Raw genomic sequence first — 17852 nt, 5'->3', positions numbered from 1 at the left:
GCCCCTTCCCTTCTCTCCCCCCTCTTCTCTGGGAGGTGCGGGCCAGCGGCAGCGTCGCTGCGTGGGGGTTAGGCGGGCGCCAGCACTGGGCTGCTCAGGGCCCACCAGCCGGCAGGAAGCAGGGCAGAGGTCACTTGAACTCAGACCACAGGTCCCTGTTAAATACATCAGCTTTTAAATCAATCTTTGTTCAAAGTCCAGTGAGTTCCAAGACTAGAGCTCACCAGCAGAGAGAGAATTCCCTGGTGAACGGACCAGCTTTTCTTCTTCCCAGATCCAGGTAAGAGCTCACTCGGTCCCCCTGACTGAGGGCACCAGCCACCCCGGCCTGAAACACCTTCTTTCTTTTCCCTTCTCCTTTTCCAAGCAGTGGCTGCCTGTCCAGGGCAGAAGGGAGGCTTATGGGGAAGGAGCCAGGGCCCTTTTGTGGTGGTGGTGGGGGTGTATTGTCCATACTCTGAGGTTCTCTCTGCTTGGGATGCCTGATCCTTGCAGCTTAGGGTCTGCTTCACAAAGGAATTGGTAAACCTCAGAAAAAACTTTCCCAGGTTTGCCTGGGGGTTTGGTGTGCAGCCAAAAGGGGGCGTGACAACAGACCTCACAGGTCACCAGGGGGATACTCCTCGGAGCTCCCCACTAGGCAAGGGCTTTGTGTATTAGAGATTTTCTTCTGGAAGCAGCCCTTCAAAGATAAAACCTAACTTAACGTTCCCACTGGATAATAAAAACAGGCATCTCCTCTTTTCATCACGTCATAGCACTAAGAAATGAGGAAAAACCAGTGAGTTTCTAGGCTGGCTGAGTTTTAAAGCAACTGCCCCAGGCTCTACCCTTTGGAGTGTATAATTCTTTGGGTCTTGTGTGGGTCTGAAAATCTTTGTTTCTTTAACATTCCAGAGGATTCTGGTGTGCAGCCAGGTTTGGGAACCACTGGCCACTTCCTAAGCAGAAGAGTCTAAGGGACTTAAATGTGACTTCATATACGGGCTCTCCAGCCAAGGAGACCTCTGGGCTGGGCTGCCTCCTTCCTCCTCAGCTGTCCCTGCAGTGTTGCACCAAGGGGCTTGCTCTCAGTCCCGTAGGCAGAAGTCACGGGAACTGGGTGTCTAGTCACCTGTAGTCACATGTTTTTCCTGCAGCAAATAACTCAGGGACTTTGAGTTTGTGTGTTATGACTAAGTAATTTGTTCTTATCTTGGACTCTTTTGTATGTTCTCTGCACCATAAACTATGAAGTTGCTGGTAATGATGTCTTGTGTTCATAAACCGCTAGCTAGACATCTGCTCCTCCAGGGGAAAGGACACGGGACTGGGGTGCACAGAGCCCGCGGCACGCTGTGGTTTGGTTGTTAATGACCCACCATTAGACAAGTCAGCCAACTGGAGCTCCAATTTCACCATCTATCAGCGAGGGCCTCTCTTTCCCCAGGGCTGTACTGAAAATAAAATTATAAATAGGACGTGTTTGAGGGGATTAAAAGCACAAATGTAAGGTACGTACATTTCCAGTGTGTGTGTCCAAAGGCTCTGTGGGAAGAAACAGGCTTGCAGTCAGTTGGGGCACCTTGTCCTGGTGTTTTCATCTCAATGAGCCTCTCTAGACTCACCTATAAATCAGGAGTTGGGACTAGATCACGGCTAACGTCCTCTTCAGCCCACCAAGTCTAAGGTGGAGCTCTAAGTATGAGGAACTTACTATCCTGCAGCTTGGAAGGCTGGCTCCTTCTCATCATTTGGGTATGAATCCAAATGTTACCTTCCCAGGAAGGGCTTTCCAAGCCAGCCTCCCCCCCCATCCCACCACCGTGTCTCCTTGTTCATAGCCTTTGTCACCAGAAGTCCTCTCATGTACTTTTTACTTGTCATCCTTGCCAGACGTCAGGCTTCAGGAGAGCAGGGATCATGTCTTTCGTGATACCTGCTATAATCCCACCTCTTAGGACGGCACCTGGCATAGAGTAGACGCTTAGATATTTAGCTAAGTGGAAGTTAGTGTGGCAGGGAGTGAGCTGCAAGAATAGAATCAGGGTGTTTTGATAAACTATTCTTAAGGAGCAGGTGCTTAAGAACTCATATTCTCAGATCATCTGAGGTCCTGGGTTGGATCATGTAGGGATGCACATCTCTGGTCACATCTTGGTTAAATGATTTTCATATTTGTTGCATAGGCGTTTGATGAGAGTAGCAAGTTCAACTAGACATGTTTCTTCAGGATCTCAGCAACTCCTGTCCTTGGCATTTTGTGAGGGACTGCTTCACGATTTCTTAATCTCGTTGCTAAGTGATGAAGAGCATGGACATTGACACTGGGAAGCTGCACTGCAAGCAGACACATTCTTCTTCTCTGAGACTCTGTGTCCTCCTCCATCAGACGAGCACAATAGCACCTCATTGTAGTGTCCGGAGGACTAGGTGGGAGAAGGCACGGAGGGCCTCGCACACTGTCGGTGCTACTGTTATGATGATCTTTTTTTTTTTTTTTTAAGATTTTATTCATTTGAGAGAGACAGAGAGAGCACAAGCAGGGGCAGAGGCAGGGGCAGGGGCAGAGGGAGAGGCAGGGGCAGGGGTAGAGGGAGAGGGAGAGGGAGAAGCAGACACCCCCTGAGCAGGGAGCCTGACCTGGGACTCATCCCAGGACCTGGAGTTCATGACGTGAACCGAAGGCAGACACTTAACCATCTGAGCCACCCAGGCGTCCTTGTTTGATGATCTTCAGACAGCTTTGCAATGGGCATGACCCCAGGGAAGGAAGGGGCCCAGGCAGTGGCAAGGAGTTTTGATAAATAGGAAAGATAGCCGCTAGGCAACTTGATGGCAGCTCTGCAGGGTTTGCTCTTGGTCTGAGGTGGCCTCCAGCTTCTGAGGCTCTAAGCCTCATGTGACATAAACACTGGAGCTCTCCTGTGATCTGTAGGACTGAGCCTAAGGTACTTGCCAGTCTCACCTGAACGGCTTCTCCCTTTCCACATATACCTCTTCTCTGGGCTTTCAGAACCATTCACCATTCCTGAACACACCTGTGCTCTTCCTTTTTCCTGGGCTGCCTTCCTCCTTCCAGTCTAACTACTTGTGCCCCTCACACAGCATACACCTCACGGTTGGGAGGCTGGGGAGATGGTGAAAAGAGCCTAGACTCAAGTGGGTTTGAATCCAGGCTCTGTGGCTTATCCAAATAGCCATGGGAAACCAACTTAATTTTTCAGAATCTTTTTTTTTTTTTTCCCACTTGTGGAATGGACCATTAAGATTAAATGTGAACTCCTGAAAGGTACCTAGGCTGGTGCTTGGCGCTTAGTAGAAGCTCAATAAATATGTTTAACAATAGCAAGACATTTTCTTTTAAATATTCCAACACCTGGGCGCCTGGGTGGCTCAGATGGTTAAGCGTCTGCCTTTGGCTCAGGTCATGATCTCAGGGTCCTGGGATCGAGTCCCGCATTGGGCTCCCTGCTCCTTGGAGCCTGCTTCTCCCTCTGCCTCTCTCTCTCTCTCTCTGTCTCTCATGAACAAATAAATAAAATCTTTAAAAAAAATAAAAATAAAAAAAATAAATATTCCAACACGTATGCCATTGTTGGGTAATTATGTTTATAACTTTCCCCGATGCTCTACTGTGCTCTGCGAGGGCAGGGCAGTGTCTAATCCGGTTAGGGCCTTGGGATCTGTCTGCCCCATGTAGGAACTAAATATAACTTGTAGATTATATAAATGACACTTGAAATTCAGACAATGGAGTGATGCCTTCAAACTGTGGTGGTCAGGAAAGGATTTGTGTTTACCTTAAAATTTGAACTGAGCCTTGAAAATGGGTAGGCTTTAAATTCATTCACTTGGAAGAATGTTTACTTAGGAGCTACTATGAATAAGTAATCAGAGAGGGGAAGGTACTCCAGGCAGAGAAGGTGGCATGAGCAAAGGGCAGGCTGGGTGTGGGTGACCACGCGTAGGCCAGTTGGGTATCTGCTGAGGAGCCTAGAGGAATGAGGTAGGGCTGGATTATGCTGAGCCTCACAGCCTGAGCAAGGAGTCTGGATTCTGCTTCTTGAATGATTCTTTTGTTTTTATTTATTTTTATTATTATTTTTTTTAGAGAGAGAGCAAGCGAGCAGGGGAGGGGCAGAAGGAGAGAGAGAATCTTAAGCAGGCTCCATGCTCAGCGTGGAGCCTGACACAGGGTTCAGTCCCACAACCCTGAGATCATGACTTGAGCCGAAATCAAGAATCACATGCTTAACTGACTGGGCTACCCAAGTGCCCCTTGAGTGATTCTTTTAGAACCTGACATGATGACGGCAAGATCTAAGGCAGTGAGTGGGAGAGCCTGGGGGCAGGAGGACTCTGGAACACACAAAAACAATGAGGGGATAGAAATGCAAGGTCAAAAGATCTTGTAGAACAAGATGCCAGTTTGAAGGGATAGCCCCTGTTCCAGCCAACCCTCAGAATGGTTTGACTATTTTCAGGTTTTATCAGCTTTACCAGCAGCAAAGGTATCCTCTCTGAGGGCGTCTTTGTTCCCACACAATATTGACTCCATCCTTCTCCCAGCTTGCAGAACTCTCAGGTAAGCAAGTCAAGTGTGAAAGACCTTGACCTCCAGCTCAGAGTCCTGCCCTATAGGACAAAGTATCATTCATGGTGCCTGGGGGCTGGGGGAAGTATTGAGCACCAGCGGGCCAAATGAACTTTGAGATAAGCAGATTCATTCCTTATTATCATAAATGGGAAATAAGAATTACTCACTGGGCCTGGGGTCACTCTTTTCCACATAATGCTCGGTGGGATGCACTTCATTAATTTCCCACATGTGAAATCCCTTGCTGGTTAAGACCAAATGGTAACTGTGACAATGGGAAAGTAAAGTTAGCAAATACATCTCTTAGGGTCCCACTTATCCTTCTGTTTTTGACACTAATTCTTTAAAATGAATACACTTGAGTGTTTGAATTTCCACAGGTCTTGCTTTTCCAATGAGGAATCCAGGTGGCCTTAAGTGTCTTATCTGTAGCAAAGACATAGGATCTGCTCTAGGTGAAACGTTTCTGAAGAAAGATGAAATTGAATTGCCTTTACCTCCTCCTTGCTGGAGACATCTGGCAATACAACTTCCTGGGAATGTTTCCTTCTCCTTGCTGAAGTTCCAGAGGTTTTATAGACCAGCAAGGAGTTCGGTGCAAAGTGAATGCCATTCAGGTTGAATGTTACCCTGGGCTCCCACCTTCTCTTCCCCTCAAGCCTTGATGAAACAGAAATAATTTCTTTATGGTACATCCTAGTTACACAAATAGCCGTCCACAGTCACAATTACCAGGGTTAAACATTATTCACCTGCTGTCTTGCTAAGTTATTGCTGTGTAGTTTTTCATGGCTCGGGTGTTGGTTACATAAGTGCCTTTTGAGGAGCGACTAAATGTTTTCTTTGTGGTCTGGTACTTACTGCACCTTTGGTTCCCAAGTATTAGGTAAGATAGTGCCGGGTCCATCGTGACTAGCGCTTGTAGGGGACCGTGTTTGAAGAATAATCCTGTTGCATCCTAGACAGAAGACAGTCCCCGGGGCCCCTTCTTTCCTGATGAAGTCATTGCACCTGGCTATCTGTCGCGGGTGATAGCACCCTTCTGTTTCTCTGCCTCCAAACGGAACACAGTTTCTCCTATACCCTTTCTTTAATCTTTTGGAAATTCAGTGATGGATGCTGCCTGGTAGGTGAGCCTGTTCACTTGTTCCTCCCTGGCTACCATGGTCCGTACCTGGAGCAGCTTTCCGTATAGAAGGTCATGCTTCCCTCATTTATCTCCACCCTTGTCTGTTCCTTGGTGCCGGCCCTGCTTACCTTGCGCGCACACCTGTTAGAGCTCGTCTGCTTCCGGCGGTGGCAGCCCCTGGCCCACTTACTCTGTAAGTTTTGTAAAAGCTCCCTGGAAACCTACACTTTCTTGATATATGGTATTTGGTTCTATTTTGTAATTCCCTGGCTTTCAGACTTACATGCTGCTTCTGGGGTCCGAGAAATCGGAGTTCGTTACGTGAGTTTTATTTCATGAGGAACAAAATCTTCAGGACTGTCTTTCTGACGACGAACCCTCAGCTTTGGGCTGCCCTGCAGCAGTAGATGCAGAATCACGGGCCTGATGATCAAGGTGCCCGCTTATCCCCGGCCCATCCCTTCTTGTCTGCTTCAGAGAGAAAGCCCGGAACGCTGCCGGAGTGTTCTCACAGAAAAGGGGTTCGCGTGGCGTCGGGGCTCCCACCGGACAGGGAAGACGATGTGCGTGGCTCGCCTTCTGTGCCCCAGATACTGTGCTTAGATGCTTTACATGGTCTAACTTAGGTCCCCTTCACTGTGTCCATATGCATTTCCTATTCCAGAGGTATCTCTGTCTTCAGCTCAAAATTAACGACGTCACCCATGTTCTCACAGCTAGAAAGTGGTGACGCTGGGGTTAAAAACTGGGTTATCCCTAAAACTCTTGTTCTTACTGATGTCCTTTACCCAGACTTGAATGATGTGGGAAGAAGGAAATAAAGATACCAATTCCACTTCACATTAGCTACATACCTAGACATTTCTTTCAGACTTTTCTTGACTAGAAATTACTCTGTTCTACAGATCTTTTAAGATGACTTTTCCTGTGTCAACCCCTTAATTTTTGAAACAACTCCTTCCGCCCCTTCCTCCTTCTCCCCATTCATCCTGCTCAGCCAGTGCCTGACACTCTTCATCTCTCCAGCCCTACCCTCGGGCTCCTCTTACCCGCCAACTCACATTGGTCTAACATTCCAGCTCTGCGCTCATTGTAAGTATAGCAATCCTCATCTCCGAGCCTTCTGTTTTTTAAACATGTCAAACCCCGACTTAGGATAAAAGTTACCACTTTCTCCTTCTAATCTTGATGGACACTGTGGTGAGAAAAAGCCACAAGAAGCCATCCTGACTGGTCTGCTATCAGTTAATGAGATCGGCCTATCTATCTAATGGGAAAAGAAAAATTAACCTAAGTTGTTTCTTAGAAAATTGTATTCAATTTGTTGACTCATTGTAGTGAAACAATGCTGTGGCTATTGGAAGTCCTTTTTGGCCAGTGGTTATAAACTGCCAGCCCAGGGGCTCAATTCTGTTGCGTTTACACAGAGTTTCTTAAATATTTGAAATAGCTGTCAGCTTTTTACAGTGGGGACATCTTGCATAAATCTGGGTTTCCAGATTCTCTTGAGAAATCGGCAGATCCGGCGTTCCGGGTTCCTGTCCCCTCCCAGCAGCTGTCTTGGTGCCACACAGCAGGAACTCCACAGGCCTCTCCTGACCAGCCCCAGCGATTTGTCAGTTTGAGCCCACCTCAAACTGACATTTTGGTGCATAGCCTCAGAGTTCCCGATTTGTCTTACTCTGCAGGAGAGATTGGAGCTGAGGTAAGTGACCTCCTTTTCCTCTTTTTCTCATTTTTTATTTAACTTCTGCCCTAGTGGAAATATTCCATCCCATCGAGGTGAAATCCATTTCCTGTGCTCCCCGTATCCTCCCTTGATACGCCAACATGCTGCTCATTTTCTTCACAGTCAGAATAAAACCATCAGCCCTGCTTTCCCCTCAAGCTGCTATCCCAGTTCTCTCCGTCATCTGTTTCGAGATTTGTCTATATTCATTGCCTCTGTTCCCGTTCACTATCTTCTCAGGCCCTTCTCCGTCCTCGACTCCCATGTTCTAAGCTTAGTGACATGTTCGGTTTTCATTCGCTTTACCTCTTAATGTCATTTTGCATTGTTAATTACAATCTTGAAATGCTTCTTTTAGTTTTGACTACGCTGTAAAATCTTGGCCTTCTGATTATTCCTTCTCTGCCTCCTCTTCTGGTTGCCTGGATATAGGATTACCCCAGGCCTTATCCTGGGCCCTCGTCCCTCCACGTTCCTACTCGGGTGCCTCCCCCAGTCCCTTGTCCCTGAGCTCCAGGCCCACACTCCCATCTACCTGCAGGATGTTCTGCAAGTCCTCTGATTTACGCCCATCTCAAACTTTGCCGTCACGTTTGTCACGATGACATCATCTTTTAACGGTATCACTTTTCTGTTAGTCACCAAGGCATGAGCTTGGTTTTGTCTGACGCCTTTGCTTGGCAACAGCCAGTCCGAGTGGAAGGTGCATTCGTCTCCCCGCTGCTATAATCAGAATACCACAGACTGGGCGGTGGAATGTGTGTGGGACTAAGCAGCAGCAATTTATTTCTTCCCAGTTCTAGAGGCTGGAAGTCCAAGATTAAGATGCCGGCAGGGTTGGTTTCTTCTGAGGCCTCTCTCCTTGGCTTGTGGATGGCCACCTTCTTGCTGTGTGCTCACATGGCCTTTCTCTGGGTGCACGCACTCCTGGTGTCTCTTCATCATCTTACAAGGATTCCTGGATTACTTCCCCTCCCTGTGACCTTATTTAACCTTCGTTATCTCTTTGTAAAGCCCAATCTCCAAATATAGTCACCTTGAGGGTTAAGACTTCAACACAGGAATTTTGGGAGGGACCCTTCAGTCCACACAGAAGGGGAGTCTAGGGCTTAAAGGAGAAGAGCTATCAGAGCTGGGCTGCAGGAAAAACTGAGCTAAGGTCATAAATCCAAGTAACCATGGCCTTTATGGAGCAGCAGAGAGAATGGGAAGACGACTGCAGAAGGAGAGTATCCTCGTAGCTCAGAACGGAGAGGAGCCTAAAGCACAGCCGAGTTCAGACTGAGCGGTGGCTTCAGGAGACTGTACTGCGCATGGGCCGCTCAGTGCGGCGGAGGCCCCTCCCCGCGGCGCAGGGCCCGCAGCAAGCTGCCTGGGGGCGAGGCCAGCAGAGGCTGGGAGGGGGACAGGGGCCCCTGACAGCGGCCGTACCTCCTGCTCACTGGTCACAGTGAGTGTAAGTAAGTGTTTTGGACATCTGTGTTATGGAAACTGCCCCGTCTGTGGCCACCTCTGCATGGAGAAATCGGAGGGAACGGGATCGAAGAGTCGATAGCATCTGTCCTCGCGGTAGTTGCTCACCACTGGGCCCTCGCCCCTGTTCTCACAGCCACCATCCTAGGGCAGGGCCTTACTGCTTGTGAGGAGGGTTATGACGGCAGCCTCTCACCTGGCCTTCCCACGGGGCATCTTTGCTCCGGTTCATCCCACCTGCGATTCTTGGAGCCCAGCTCCTATCCTGTCATCCCTCTGCTTGTAAGCGTCGAGCTCCTTGGGCTGGCCTTTACAGCCTAATGTGTCACCATGACAGAAGGACATGTTGGCTGTCCCTCAGTCACGTTGAGTTCTTAACTCTTCTTTGACCATACCCTGGAACATTCCCACTTCCACGCCTGATGTTTACATTATTCTCTGTTTAGAATGTTCTCTTCCTACTTCCATACCTGCTGAAATCCTACCTATCTGTTGTCAAGGTCTACATCAAGTGCTACCTAATCCATGGAGCTTTCCTGAGCTTGTCCCCTGTTGTAGGTCTTCTGGCTGTTCATACTCTGTTCATACTCTGTTCATAGTGGGAGCTATTTTTGTATTAAAACTTTTCCTTCACCCCTATTCAACTAGGCCTTTGAGAATAGAGCTGGTTTTTAAGTTTATCCCATCGACCACTTAAGAGTGTTTTGCATTTAAGTGTGAGGCAAACATTGGTGGCATGGACTAATGAAATCAGGTTTGGGGTCCTAGGTCTTTTTGATGTTCAGGAGAAAGTTGAAGGACCTTTGTTCATGATCCTAAATAGACTTCACCCACTCCAATATGCTAACTGAAGAAACTAAGGAGGGGAAGAGGTTGGTAGGGAGCAAGAAACTGTGAGGTAGAGCCGGCAAGCACCACTCTTCCTCAGGGGCTCACGGGATGACTGGTAGCATCACAAGATGATTGGTAGGGCCTCAGACAAGAATGGAACTTGAGACTCTACCTACAGGGTGATGGGGGAGGAGGCATGGCCTCTGCTTTTAAGATGGTTAGATTTAGGGGCTGGGGAGTGGCCCCACACGCTTAATTCATAGAACGAAGAGCACATGGGAGCTGTTCAAGGTTGTTTTCATCTGCTTGATTCTGTTTGTCTGGCTCGGACCTGGGACTTGCAGAGGGAGGCACAAGGCCCAGACTAAAGGTGGCCCCACACTCCGATACTGTTGGCCAGGGCATTGGCTATAGTCAGAGCTGGATCCCAAAGACCGCAGAGTGTGGCAAGGGCCTCCCCTAACCTAGCTGCCCCCTTGGTTTCTCATGTTGAGTAAAGGTGAGCTTAAGGGGGCTGTTAATAGTTCACCCAACCTTGACATTCTCTCTGACCCATGAAGGTGTTATCCCAAGACTGAGGAGAGGAAACAGGAGTTAGAAGCAGCAAGGTGGTTTTAAGCACTAGTTTCTTAAGCTAGTGGGGATGGTTTTCAAAATGTGCATGTTCAGGTTTCAAGCTGGGAGATTGAGTCAGTAGATCTGAGGTGAGGCGTAAGCATCTATTTTTTTTTTTTTTTATTAGACAGAGACACAGCAAGAGAGGGAACACAAACAGGGGGAGTGAGAGAGGGAGAAGCAGGCTTCCCGCTGAGCAGGGAGCCTGATGCGGGGTTCGATCCCAGGACCCTGGGGGATCATGACCTGAGCCGAAGGCAGACGCCTAACGACTGAGCCACCCAGGCGCCCCGATTTTTACAAATCTCTATAGGTAATTCTGGGGGCCGGTGGGGGCCGAAAAATCAAATCTGTAAGGTGATGGTGAGGGTTCAGTGAGGTTCTGTATCAGGCCTGACACGTAGTGAGTTTTCAAATGGCAGCGTGATTTATTATTGCTGGCGCCACCTGAAGGTCTCGATTTCTGCTGTTTCAGTTAAGTATATCTGTTCACTCAGATGAAACCAGATGGCGCCTTTGGGCATAAGTGGACAACTCCCAGGATTGAGGAGATGAATGAAAATCCTACAATTCTTGCTTTATTTACTTTTCTAGGAGCTGTCCTTTCTTTTCCCTCAGAATTTGATCTCTCCTGATTGTGTTTTATCTGATCTTTAGTAACTTCAGGATTCTTTTTTTTTTTTTTTAATTTATTTGACAGAGAGAGAGACAGTGAGAGAGGGAACACAAGCAGGGGGCAGTGGGAGAGGGAGAAGCAGGCTTCCCGCTGAACAGAGAGCCTGATGTGGGGCTCGATCCCAGGACCCTGGGATCATGACCTGAGCCGAAGGCAGCTGCTTAACCGACTGAGCCACACAGGCACCCTGCACAGTGGAGATTTCTTGAAAACGGGCAACACAGAATGCTTGTATTTATTCGTTATGTTTATTTTATTTTTAAAAGATTTTATTTGAGAGAGAGAGAAAGCGCGCGCTTGCATGCACGCACTCAAGCAGGAGGAGCTGCAGAGGCAGAGGGAGAAGCAGGCTCCCCCCTGAACAGGGAGCCTGACGTGGGGCTCCATCCCAGCACCCTGGGATCATGACCTGAGCCGAAGGCAGACGCTTCATGACTGAGCCACCCAGGCGCCCCCAGGATTCTTTTACCAAATAATACCTGGAAGCTCACAGGTGTTAGACAAACTCTGTTTTGGAATAGGGGATGTTTCAGTGACTTTTGTATTGAGAAATGCTTTGTGTTTTTATTGGGCTCCCACTGACCTTCAGACTTTCAAATATTTTTAGATCATGGATTTTTGATGAGCTGAATGGCTTTAAGATCCCTTCACTCCCACCCCTGTTTCCTGTACTGGGTAGGCTTATGAGCATTCGTGTCTATGATAGTTTTTTTGTTTTGTTTTGTTTTTTTAAGTAGGCTCCATGCCCAGTGTGGAGCCCAGCACAGGGCTTGAACTCACGACCCTGAGATCAAGACCTGAGCTGGGATCAAGAATCAGATGCTCAACCGACTGAGCCACCCCGGCACCCCTTTATGATAGTTTTTAATTAGAAATTTCCACATATGCGGGGCGCCTGGGTGGCTCAGTCGGTTGAGCATCTGACTTCGGCTCAGGTCACAGGATCCCAGGGCCCTGCAATCGCAGGATCAAGACCTGCCCCGTGTCTGGCTCCCTGCTCAGCGGGAGGTCTCCTTCTCCCTCTGCCCCTCATACCACTCATACTCTCACACTCTCTCTCTCTCAAATAAATAAATAAAATCTTTTTTTAAAAAAGAAATTTCCACATATAACCATTATCTTAGAACAGAGAATGGTCTATTTTTTTATTTTTATTTTTTCTTGAAGTATAGTTATTGACGCAGTGTTTTTTTGTTTTAAAGATTTTATTTATTTATTTGACAGAGAGAGACACAGCGAGAGAGGGAACACAAGCAGGGGGAGTGGGAGAGGGAGAAGCAGGCTTCCCGCCGAGCAGGGAGTCCGATGCGGGACTCGATCCCAGGACCCTGGGATCATGACCTGAGCCGAAGGCAGACACTTAACGACTGAGCCACCCAGGCGCCCCTGTTGACACAGTGTTACATTACTTCAGGTGTACAACTTCGTGAGTGGACAACTGTGTTGTGCTATGCTCAAGTGTAGCCACCGTCTGTCACCGTACAGTACCATCGACTGTATTCTCTGCGCTGTACCTTTCATCCCCATGACTGCAAGCCTGTCTCTCCCACTCTCTTTCACCCCCTTTGCCCATCCCCCACCCCCTTCATTCTGGCAACTATCGGTTTGTTCTCTGTATTTAGGGGTCTGTGTCTGCTTTATTTGTTCCTTTTTTAGAGTTCACATATAACTGAAATCATACAGTATTTGTCTTTCTCTGATTTATTTCACTTAGCATTATACCCTCTGGGTCCATTCATGTTATTGCTAATGGCAAGATCTCATTCTTTTTTATGGCTGAGTAATATATATATATATATTTATATTTGTTACTGGCCATTCTGACAGGTGTAATATGATACAACTTGTGGTTTTGATTTGCATTTCCCTGATGATTAGTGATGTTGAGCAGCTTTTCATGTATCCCTTTGGGAAATGTTTATTGAGGTCCTCTGCCCAGTTTTAACAATCAGATGGGTTTTTTTTTGGTAGAACAGAGAACTTTTTGATGTGCAAGGTGACAGGGCAGGCACACTTCCCTATAAGTCCCACAGGCACCGGGATCAACTGAATGGAGTCTCACTGCTTCCTTGGCTAGCCCTGCTGAGGAAAGTCCTGCAGCTTCTAGCCCCAAATGCACAAATGGAGGGGAAAATGAGATGACTTCTTAGCCTCAGCCAACAGCTGAACTTTCCTGGCTGTTTGGGTCTTGTTGATGTAGGTCATGCTCCTCTCTGGAATAGCTCCCGGTTCAGACTTCTGCTCTGTGTGCAGGCTGCTGGTGAGGGGTTTGACTAGGGGTCAGAGATGGGCCCATGTTGATGGCTGCCTGGGAGCTGAGAAGTCTTGACCTGCCTTGGGCTCAAAAGAGTCTCTGGGTCCCCCCAGCTATTTCTATCCTGTGGAAAATAGCCCAGTAGTGGCTTCAATTCTTTCTTCTCTGGCCACATCCAGAAGTCCTACCCACTCTCCTCTGTTGTCATTGCCTCACCTTCCCAACTTCTAAAGTGTGCCAAACGTTCCTTCTTGACCATGGGCATATTATTCTCTTTCCTGGTAGCAATAATCTAATTCTTTTGGAAGAAGGTAAGGTCTGAAGGTATGATTAATAATTAAGATTGATTAAAAAAAAAATCTCTGGCTCTCCGCCCTGACCACCAGCCAGCACTTTGTTCTCTTTCCCACAGGCAAGCAACTTTGTTGCCAAGAGTTGACTTTCTTGCCAGAACTCAGCAGGGGTTATAGCTTTCTTTCATTTCCAGTATTTTACTTTGGCTATCTGAACTGGGGAATGAAGCCTGCTGAAGATTTAACGGACTCCAGCACTGGATGACTGCTGGTACCGTGTTATAGAAATCCATATGCCTTCTCTAGTTAAATACCTGCCCACCATAGGGGTCCGATCTGGATTTTCTCAGGAAGCAGAAGATGGGGATGGGGGTGAAGAAACCGGAATGAGCATCCTTAAATACAAAGATCCTTCCTCTTAGGCCCTGTGTTCCAGAGTCCCAGGCATCCTCATCACGGAGCAGTGATAATCTTGCTAAAGTCACGGGTCCCAACCCTGACTTAGGGGCCAGAGTAACACCAGATGAACCCAGGTCTGGAGCTGGACCAGAGCCCAGCCCTTCGGCTCCTAGTTGAATTGTCACTTGGCAAGATGGCAAAGGAAATGGTTTTAGGGCTCCACGGGTCCCATGGAAGTCCCGGCTTTTGGGGCATTGATCTGCTTTTCTCTGTTGCTATGGTTGAAGGTGTTCAGTATTTCATCAGCGTGGCATATGGGCACCAGCGCCAGTGGCTGCTTTGTGGGGAGGGGCTGACGTGGGGGCAGGAGGCCGGAGGGGGCTCAGAGCCATTTCTCAGCCAGTGCCCGAGGCTTCAAGGACACAAATGCAGATCTGAGTGATTGCCGTCTGGTTGGTTGAAAACTTCCACCAAATAAAAAAGCAACTTGGGATTTTGCCAAGAAATAGAGCTTTGTCTTTCCTTGTGTGTCTGTTGAGACCTAGGAAAATGATGCCTCTTACCCCCTCCCTAAACATGGGACTGATCTGGCTGGCAAGGAGGTTTCACTTTCTATCTTTGCAGACCTTCAGAGAAAGCGATTATGATCCTGTGGCTGACACCCAGGGTGTGAGATGGCTGAATTTTGGGCGTGGGTGCCTTAGAAATGAGCATGCATATGTTGACCACAGACTGTCTCATCTTTTGACGAAAACATAGCATTGAATGGCCTTTATTTTGATTATTAGGACATGTTGCGGATTTTGTGGGCTTTGGTTGAAGTTTCTCTATAATTATCTCCAAATTTCAGAGGGCTTTGGTTTTTTCCAGTTTTTAGTCCTACGAAATTGAAAGTTGAGAGGGATCTAGAGGTGAGTTTGGATATAGATGTGGGTTTGAGCTGGAAAATGGAACTGATACATGCAGGCCAGGTGCTCAGCAGAAAGGAAAATAAAGGTTCAGGCAGCCCAGGTGCCTGAATGTGAGGAAGCCCCCCTCTGGTGGTGCCCAGTTCCCCCCAGTACCCTTCTTCCCCGTCTCCTCCCAAAGTGGTGTCTTTCTGGCAGCAGGTCATGCTCCGAGAGCTGCTAATTTCCCCCAGGGGTGGCCGCTGACCACACGATTGTGGCTCCACTTTTCTCTTCCCTGGGGATGCAGTGGGGAGGGCTCAGGCCCTGGGCCCTTGGCGAGAGATCACTTGAAACGGTGTCTATTTGTTTGTTTCCTCGACTGCTTAGTCATTTGTGCCGCTGGGGGCGTGGCTGCCGACTGCTGAGTGGCCAAGCTGTCGGGCAGTGGGAGCCTTTCTGCCCCGTTTGTACTGGGTGTCTCTGTGGGCGTGAAGGCCAGAGATGGCTCTCTGGAATCGCTATGCTGTGGCTGCTAGGGGGCCTGGAGGACTTCGCTGTCTCTCCTCCACCGCACCCTCCACGCCCTCGGCGCTCCTCTGTTCCTGTCCCGCCAAGACGGAAGGGACAGAAGGTTTAGTCTCTGATTTACTGGTAGGGAACTCAGGCCTCTGCCTTGCACCAGCCATTCTGGCTTCCATTCTGATTCTCCTGTGAAAGAAAATGCTTCAGCCAAGAGGGATGGATGACACTGGCAGGAGCCTTCCCCGTAGGAACTGGGTGCCCACGCCCCAGCCCGTGCTTTTCGCACTTGTCCTTTCTTCTGTGGCCCAGGACCTCGCTCCTGGCAGTGGGGCAAAAGGAAGGGCAGGATGGATGGAAGCAGAAGCTGCTTCAGGCGGGAGAAGTGGGACCCGGCCCCAGGAGTCCTTTCTCTGGGGGGCATCCCTACTCTACTCTGACGAGAACTTCAGGGTCCTGGTCAACCACTTTTCTATCTCCTCTCCAATAGATCAGGCCAGCTCTGAGGGCTGGTGTCTCAGTTTCCACTTGTTTGACATCTTCCTGATCCGGTCCTACCTCACCTGACTCCCACTAGTCCTTCAGGTCATATAGGAAAGTCATTTTCCCAGGAAGCCATTCTTAACTCTGTCCGTCCCATTCCCTACTCCCAACGCCCTTTGTTATATTCTGCCTTATCACTCTGTTCTTGCCTAGCATATCACTCACTATGTGTTGTTGTAAAAATACATTCTCCCCGATATGAGAGGCAAAGGATAGGTCACAGATTTATCCTCAAGACCTAGTCCTTGAGGACTAGGGAGGCTCTTCAAATATTTGAATGAAGGTGGGCTTGGATTTTCTTAAAATTTTTACGTCAGGTATTTAAACCTACTTTCTTTAGATCAGGGGACAAAGAGGAATTTAGTTTTGGAGCTATTGAAACTGAAAAATCTGTGTCCAGGACCCAGCCAAATACATGGGTCTGAAACTCAAGTAAAAAGATCATCCTTGGGAAATAGACTTGGAAATTATTAGCAAGTCCTGGGAGGTGGTCTTCTACACCCCCAGTGTTGCTACAGTCTAGATTTGGCATGGTTAGAAGAACAGGATCATGGGAGAGGGAGGACAAGGGTTCTCTCTCCAAGCAGATTTTCTTTCCCATGGGTTTATCCATTTGTTTTTCATCACAGAAATGGCTTCCACCTTCCATCCACGAGAATGTGAGCTGTCTAAACAAGAAGGGCAAAGCTATGGCTTCTTCCTGCGAATTGAGAAGGACACTGCTGGCCACCTGGTCCGGGTAGTTGAGAAGGGTAGCCCAGCGGAGAAGGCGGGCCTCCAGGATGGAGACCGAGTTCTTAGGATCAATGGTGTCTTTGTGGACAAGGAAGAGCATATGCAGGTGAATGGGACATCTGGGGTTCTTCTTCTAGGATCTCTTTAGCCTCCACATCTCTGCTGATAAGTTTTTGGGGTCAGTGGAGATTTCCCAGCTGCCACTGGCAAGGCAGACCCCTTTATGGCTATACCTTCTGCCCACTAATCAAGTCCCCTCCAATTAACTGGGAACTGTAAAATTATTCCTAGATTGAATAGTGTCAGAGCCAATAGGCATCAGGTTTGCTATATGCCAGGAACTATGCTAGGCAATTTCATATTCATTATTTTGTTGAACCCTCATCACAACCCATGAGGTCACATATCACCATCTCACAGAAGAGGGCTCAAAGGCTCAGAGAACTTCGCTTGCTGATGTGTTCATGCAGTGAACACATGGGAGGGTCTGACCTTACCCCAGTTCTGCCTACCTCCCGGTGGATGCTCCTTTCACTACACCATGCTGTTTCCATTAGCCCAGCTAGGATTCGGCCACACTCTGGGTTCCAACAGTGTGAGAGCCCTGCCCCCTCCAATCTGTACCTGGATCTTAGGAGGGATGGGGTCTAGATGGCTGGAGCAGCACCTGCTGACTCTTTGGGCTTCAGGGGTCAGCATTCAAGAATCTCTAGATCCAGTGAATGAGCCAGATGGTGAGCATCCCCTATGGTGGCTGATAAGGTTCTTGGTAAGTTATCTTTTTCTTCCTCCTAGGTTGTAGATCTGGTCAGAAAGAGTGGGAATTCAGTGACTTTACTAGTCCTGGATGGGGTTTCCTATGAGAAAGCAATGAAAAAGCAGGTAGACTTGAAAGAGTTGGGTCAAAGTCAGAAAGAGCCGAGTGTGAATGATAAGAAACTGCCTGCTGTGATGAACGAAGGAGCACAGACTCGGACTCAGCCACGGCTCTGCTATCTGGTGAAGGAGGGGAACAGCTATGGCTTCTCTCTGAAAACTGTCCAAGGTGAGTCGAGGGTGGAATTTCCAGAAGAAAGATATTGTTATTGGTTACTGACTTCTTTGACAAACTTTTCAGATGCTATGGCTATCCAATTGCAGCTTCTCCCTCCATCCCTCCTTCCCTCCCTGGCCCTTCCCTTGCTTTG

The 17852-nt window shown here is 48.3% G+C and overlaps 1 protein-coding gene across 2 annotated transcripts in view; it reads left to right on the top strand.

Annotated features, from left to right (window-relative positions):
• The first annotated feature begins 200 nt into the window (after positions 1 to 200).
• Positions 201 to 17852, top strand: part of PDZK1 (PDZ domain containing 1) — a 38592-nt gene continuing 20940 nt past the window's right edge. Inside the window, exons 1-3 of one of the 2 annotated variants that reach the window (XM_021688084.1) lie at positions 201 to 280; positions 16560 to 16771; positions 17461 to 17710. In XM_021688084.1, the coding sequence (XP_021543759.1) occupies positions 16562 to 16771; positions 17461 to 17710 (460 nt within the window). In that variant the 5' untranslated portion in view covers positions 201 to 280; positions 16560 to 16561. Of the gene's footprint in view, positions 281 to 16559; positions 16772 to 17460; positions 17711 to 17852 lie in introns of those variants that run through there. The other variant, XM_021688085.1, reaches the window with a different exon arrangement.

Source organism: Neomonachus schauinslandi, chromosome 4 (assembly GCF_002201575.2).
Source record: "Neomonachus schauinslandi chromosome 4, ASM220157v2, whole genome shotgun sequence".
NCBI lineage: Eukaryota > Metazoa > Chordata > Mammalia > Carnivora > Phocidae > Neomonachus > Neomonachus schauinslandi.
This window is presented reverse-complemented; position numbering and strand designations above follow the sequence as displayed.